The sequence below is a fragment of the Tarenaya hassleriana genome, unplaced genomic scaffold (genome assembly GCF_000463585.1).
Source record: "Tarenaya hassleriana unplaced genomic scaffold, ASM46358v1 Cleome29, whole genome shotgun sequence".
Lineage (NCBI taxonomy): Eukaryota > Viridiplantae > Streptophyta > Magnoliopsida > Brassicales > Cleomaceae > Tarenaya > Tarenaya hassleriana.
Genome location: NW_010966092.1, coordinates 1,043,422 through 1,049,960, shown reverse-complemented (window position 1 = coordinate 1,049,960; position 6,539 = coordinate 1,043,422). Strand labels below are relative to the sequence as shown.

General features: G+C 40.6%; 2 protein-coding genes across 3 annotated transcripts; one reads left to right on the top strand and one right to left on the bottom strand.

Moving 5' to 3' along the window:
• Positions 1-391: 391 nt before the first annotated feature.
• On the top strand, positions 392-2,576 carry LOC104818298. 2 transcript variants are annotated; one of them, XM_010547823.2, is made up of 9 exons: positions 392-628; positions 880-994; positions 1,177-1,293; positions 1,384-1,470; positions 1,548-1,624; positions 1,703-1,830; positions 1,926-2,062; positions 2,154-2,262; positions 2,545-2,576. In XM_010547823.2, exons 1-8 carry the CDS (start codon positions 456-458, stop codon positions 2,229-2,231), a joined length of 912 nt encoding a protein of 303 aa, XP_010546125.1. In that variant the 5' UTR covers positions 392-455; the 3' UTR covers positions 2,232-2,262; positions 2,545-2,576. The 2 variants fall into 2 exon arrangements, with proteins under 2 accessions (XP_010546125.1, XP_010546124.1); XM_010547822.2 differs by lacking the exon at positions 2,545-2,576 and having other exon boundaries at positions 2,154-2,381.
• Positions 2,366-4,894, bottom strand: LOC104818299 (glutamate dehydrogenase 2-like). Its single transcript, XM_010547825.2, is given in 8 exon segments — positions 2,366-2,798; positions 2,881-2,956; positions 3,060-3,310; positions 3,389-3,505; positions 3,602-3,898; positions 4,270-4,349; positions 4,352-4,382; positions 4,549-4,894. Coding segments are annotated over 8 exon segments (1,218 nt in total). The 5' UTR covers positions 4,657-4,894; the 3' UTR covers positions 2,366-2,540.
• Positions 4,895-6,539: the final 1,645 nt, after the last annotated feature.

Here is a 6,539-nt window from a genome sequence, read left to right as displayed (position 1 = left end):
TATATAAATAGCTAAACTTTTATAAAAATCTTATATAAATAACTGAACTACAAAATTTTCATATAAATGCCTGAACTTTTCTAAAATCCTATATAAATACCTAGACTTTTAAAAAATTTCCAAATAAACTCAAAATACGTTAATAATATCACATATTTTTATTTAAAAAATACTTGAAATTTATATTTATTTGGATTTTTTTTTAAAGTCTAGGTATTTATATAAAATTTTTAAAAGTAGGTATTTATATGAAAGTTTTATAGTTTAACTATTTTAATTTAATGGAATTTTTGTAAAAGTTATATGTTATTTATTTTTTCAATTCATTTGGAGCTAAGAAAAATCTATAAATAATAAATACCACGACAATATAAACATGCCACGTGGCTGTTCTCGTCGCCATCTTCAAACAAGTCCATTGCAGCATTGCAGAGAAATGGTTCGTGAGGATTTGAATGATGTCTTGTTTGGGTAAGGTTTTGTCCTTATCCTTCCCGCCCAAGCCGTATCTTCTGTGCAATTCCCGGTGTGTCCGGAGATTGAGATGGCGATCAATGGCGGTGGAGCCGGAATCTTCGTCTGCAGTTCCCTTGATCGACTCGGAATCCGCGGAGAAAACGGCCGCCGGGTAATCTGAATCAGGGTTTCACGTTAATATCTTCCGATTGTTCCTTGATCCTTGTTTCGGCTTCATGTTCGGGTTAGATTTTGGTGTTGCTCAAAGAATTTCAATCAGGAAATGACCAATTTGCTTTTGAAATCTGCTTGGATTCTGGGATCGCGAGCTTCGATGAAGATTCTAGAATCGGAAACTTAATTAGATGAATATGATCCGATTCATAGTGCGTGACAAGTTCCATTATTGATTGATTTGTGCAGATTTTGTATCATAGAAGGGCCTGAAACAGTGCAGGACTTTGCCAAAATGGAACTGCAAGAGATTCGAGACAACATTGGAAGCCGTCGAAACAAGATTTTCTTGCACATGGAAGAGGTGAGCATGAAAAGTTGTAGCAGACTTTCTTCCATCTTGATTGCTTTGGTGGATTTGGTAAAAACCCTTAGATTGTAACCAGACGACAACTTATGTAAATGCTTTCTTCTGCTGTCTTCAGTCCTTTTGCATTTATATCTCTTCCTGTTTTGAGTAGATTATGTTCTTGTCTCAATATACAGGTCCGGAGGCTGAGAATACAACAAAGGATCAAAAACGCGGAACTCGGTATCACGAGTGAAGAGCAAGATATTGAACTCTCTAATTTCCCATCGTTCATTCCGTTCTTACCCCCATTGGTGAGTTTTCTTCATCACTTTGCTGCTAAAAAATGGGTCCTTTTTTGCTTTAGTCTAAGATTTCAATTGATCTGTAAACATTCATTTCAGAGTGCTGCCAATTTGAGAGTTTACTATGCAACTTGCTTTTCGCTTATTGCCGGGATTATCCTCTTCGGTGGCCTACTAGCACCTACTGTAAGTATTTCTGCGAGTTTCGAATGACCAAATAGTCTGTTTCTTGTCTCATCTAATATGTTTTGGTGTACCAATAGCTTGAGCTGAAGCTGGGTATAGGAGGCACATCGTATGTTGATTTCATTCGCAGCGTCCATCTACCTATGCAATTAAGGTTAGGCTTAGTTATCTGATGTGCTTTTTGCAAAGGAAAAAGAAATGAAACCCCCCCCCCCCCCAAACCCGAATCCAGTCAAGTTGATCCGATAGTGGCATCGTTTTCTGGTGGAGCTGTTGGCGTGATCTCGGCTCTGATGGTGGTTGAAGTAAACAATGTGAAGCAGCAGGAGCATAAAAGATGCAGATACTGTCTTGGAACAGGTAAATCACTCCTCAATCTGTTCTGTTTTCCGGTGCTTCAAAATTCGAAAAATGAATCAGATTCTCATGATTTAAGGGAATGGATCTAAATACAGGGTATCTAGCATGTGCTCGTTGCTCGAACACTGGTGCCCTTGTTCTTATAGAACAGGTATCAACTGTTGACGGTGGGGATCAACCTTTGTCTAAACCCAAAACCGAAAGATGTCCAAACTGTTCAGGATCTGGAAAGGTACAGACACGAGGTCCGGAAAGAACGCCAATGGTGACACGAGACACCCCTTAAGACATGGATAGTACTAAATTGATGTTTGGTGTTCCAGGTGATGTGTCCGACATGCCTATGCACTGGAATGGCTATGGCGAGCGAGCATGACCCTCGGATTGATCCTTTCGATTGAAGAAATACCCTCCATTTTCTCACTCTCTTCTGTAACTGTCGTTGAGAATGATGCGTTCATATACACACACACACACACACACACACAGCTACTCCCTGTATATACTCAAACGAGTTGACATGGAATGTCAGATCTGTACCAACAATGTCATCTACACACTTCTTGAAAACTTGTAGTATTAAGACATGAAAAATGCAATGGAATCCGCCCTTGCAAAACAACCAAACTCAAAGAACCCTGAAACTTTTTCGATCGGTATCTCTCTTTCTTTTGAATACCAAATGGTTTAACATTCAATGTTTCATGTTTCTAGGCTTCCCAGCCGCGGAGAAGAGTGGCTCCCCCGAGAGTGAAAGCGCCCATGCGGAGGTTGCAGGAATTGGAATGGCACATGGACTTGATGTTGTGGAAGGCCTTAGTCATGTACTTCTTCAGCTCCAGATTCACCTTCTCCTCTTCCCACATGAACCCTTGTATGTTCTGTACCCACTCGAAGTAACTCACCGTCACTCCTCCCGCATTTGCGTATATATCCGGCAGTATCACCACTCCTTTCTTCGACAGTATCTGAAAAAAAAAAAACAGTTTGCCGACTTCTGTCATTGCAGGATTCACAGGTTAGGACAGGACAGGACAGGAGCACACAAACCTCATCTGCTTCTGGATCTGTCGGATGGTTTGCTGCCTCTACTATAAATTTCGCCTTCACGTCCCCTGCATTCTCCCTACAGGACAGGACTGCATTGATGAGAGAGAGAGAGAGAGAGAGAGAGAGGGAGAGAGAGAGAGAGAGAGAGAGAGAGAGAGAGGATGGATCGGGTTTAGGACCTGTTGAGGACGCCGCCGAGAGCGCAGGGTATGAGAACGTCACACTCATGGACGAGTAACTCGTCGAGATCCAAGGCATCTCCACCATCAAAGTCCTTGAGACTCCCGGTGGATTCTTTGTGCCTCAACAGCGACGGGATGTCGATACCGTTAGGGTTTTTAACGGCGCCCGTGATGTCACTCACAGCGATGACCTTGCCGCCTTTCTCGTGGATCAACCTCGCCGCCCAACTCCCCACGTTCCCGAAACCCTGCCATTCCCATTCTTTCCCTTTATCTTTTCCGTTCTTTCACTAGACGATGCATTCGGGTTTGGACTTCGGTATTACCTGAATAACAAAAGTCAAGCCCTCGATTGATTTCCCGTACTCAGCGAGAAGAGCTTCAGTGGCAAAGACAACGCCTCGTCCAGTGGCAGGCCCTCTACCGAGTGAGCCACCAAGATACTACAGCCCGGGCCGGGCGGGATGGAATCATGGAAAAACTTAACCAAAACGATCCAATGGTAATAGAAAACAAATCATATGTATGTACAGACTTACAATGGGCTTTCCGGTGACAACAGCAGGGGAATGGCCATGGAACTTGGAGTACTCGTCAAGAATCCAAGCCATGGTTTGAGCATTGGTGCCCATGTCGGGAGCAGGAACATCGGTGTGAATACCGATCAGATCGTGTATCTTCTGAGTGAAAACACGAGTTAGACGCTCTAACTCGCTCAAGCTCAGGTCCCGAGGGCTGCATCCGATTCCGCCCTTTGCTCCTCCGTACGGAATGTCGGCTACTGCCGTCTTCCACGTCATCAGCTGAGCCAAGGCGTTCACTTCATCTGGATCCACCTTCATCATCAACAGAACAAACATTCCAATGATATATACATATATATATATACACGCACAGTTTCAGTTTCAATGATGGTTCTTTGATTGCGAGAAGCGGCAAAGCAAGAATCTTTCAAGACCAGATTAGCTTAAAAAACACTTCATTCAATTCAAAACCCAAACTTTCAAATGAAAAAAGCATTATCAGGAAGACAACTAAATGATATTCTGAAACTGCAACCGAATAGGAGAAATTTCAGTAACAAGAGAGAGAGAAAAAGGCAACCATCCAAAAGCGAAAGTTTAAACTTTTAAGAAACAAAGCATTGACCCTTGAAAGATCCTTGCAAAAGATTGAATCCCAAATCAAAAGTAGAGAGAGATCGAACCTCAGGGTGATATCTGATTCCTCCCTTCATGGGTCCACGAGCATTGTCGTGCTGAACCCTAAATCCAACGTACGAAACAGAGTTCCATCGTCCTTGGGTATGGTGCACTCCACCTGATCACAGCGCAGGAAAAAATACTCTAATCGAAAACGCATTCCAAGCAAGCAGACAAGACAGGTTTCACAAGCAACCCAAAAAGATAAAAGTCTTAAAGGTGAAAGCTTTCTCTTTGCTCTCTATGTCTCGGTCATGTTGCAAAATGAGGTTCAAAGCTCAAACCTTGATCTCCCTAAATGGGATCAGAAGGCTCCTCTCGATCTTCGAATCCAAGCCCAGGATTCGAGCTGCATGGCGAAAGTTCCTGCTCGTCGCAGCTAGAGCATTCATCTCTTAGATCTACGATTTTTTGAAAAAAAAATCAGAAGGTGTACAAACCCAGTAATCTAGGGAGGGAAATAGCCCGCAAGAATCTAGATTTGAGAGGAAAACAAAGAGAAATCTCGGAGGAAAAAAAGGAAAAAAAAAATCCAAGAGAGAGAGAAGAAAAAAACACAAGCGAATGTGGCTTGGATGGTTCTCGGATAACAACAAAGAGCGAGTATTTATAGGTGATAGAGGCAATGCATCTATCTGCATGTTTGACGAGATGGACCCACCCGAAGAGACAAACCCCCGAAACTTCCTTCCTCTCCCTCAAAAATTGCCGTTTTTTATGGTCGTGATTTTTTTTCTAAAAAAGAAAGATTTTTATCTGATCCAGTGGCTTCGGCATGGGAAGTACTTGTGTACACGGACCTCCGAAAAGGTTGGAACTAGGACAGGGTTTTCCCCCATTTATCTCTGTTTTTTTTTTCATCTTTTTTTCTTTTTTATTTTTGGTGCTCTGTTTTTGGGGGATGGGTTCATCATGGTATCATCGTTCACGCAATTCCCAACAAAACTGTGTAGGCCTTATTTGGTTGTCTTAATTAGTCGGGGAGTTCTTATCTTTAGCCATGTAATTTTTTGAAGTCGTGTTTTTTCTTGGGTGGGTTCCAAATTAATTTTCCCCTCTATATATTTGAAATCTGTATCATCTCAATCAAACAATGCATTTATGGAATTTGATATTTGTGTTTATCTACATGTATATGGATTTTTTTTTCCCGATTTGATCTACTGTATTATAAAGAACTTGAAAAAGGCATTGTTAATAAAAAGATCCGTATGAAGAAAAAAAACGTGAGCAAGTTTTGTTTGGGGAAAAAAATTTAGTACTAGGGAGAAAAAGATCCCCTGGTAGGTAAATCAATCTGGATCGTCCGTTTGGTCGGTGAAACTAGATTTGGAAGCAGGGTCAAATCGTACGGTGGATAACTACTTACATTTTGGGATCCCATGTGTCGCGGTGCACGTTTCTTTCCGACTTTTTGTTGGATGGCGATTTTCTTTGCTTACCTGGCAGTGACGCGGCGACTCGTCGGCTACATATCCAAATTATGTTTGGTATTATCTTGTAATTAACATGTCTAATTATTCGAGTAAATGTTCCCAGAAATTATCATATTCATGGCTCTTATCTTATTGGGAATTGTAAACAATTTAAGAGGAATTTTTTTCCTTCTACAATTAGGAGAAACGAATTATTTTCATAGATTAAAAATAAATAATAAAATTCTTCTGAATCTATTTCAATACTCTAATCACCATTTACGGTCCATACATCTACATGGAAATGCATTGCAGTTCTATGGATTTTGTATCATAGACGATTATGATTATCATTATAACATTATTATGCAGACGGTACACAGAAATTTTGTATCATAGACGAAAGCGTGATTCACCGACGAACGGTTGCCGGTTGGTCATATAATAATATAGGATATGATACATTCATTGCATTTCATGGTACTTGCATAATATAGATAATGTTAAATATTTTTTCTTTTTAAATATATAATATAAACATAAATATTATAATTAATTTTTATATTTTTTTTGCCTTTGTGGAGATAATAGTTATCTCGAAAAAGTTAGACTTTTTTGGGTTGTAGAAAATTCCAGGTTTGAAAATATTTTCTATATTTTATTCAATTACACTACTGAAAACGTTTATTTTTATATTATCTAAACGAGTCTTACGACCTTTTCCTTAGGGATGTAAAATGAGCTCGGTCCGCGGGCTGGCTCACGAGCCAGCCCATATTTTTGTGAGTCGGGCTCAAGTATTTTTAGCCCGTAAAAAAACGGGCCTAACGAGCCAGCTCGTCGCGAGCCTATACACGCAC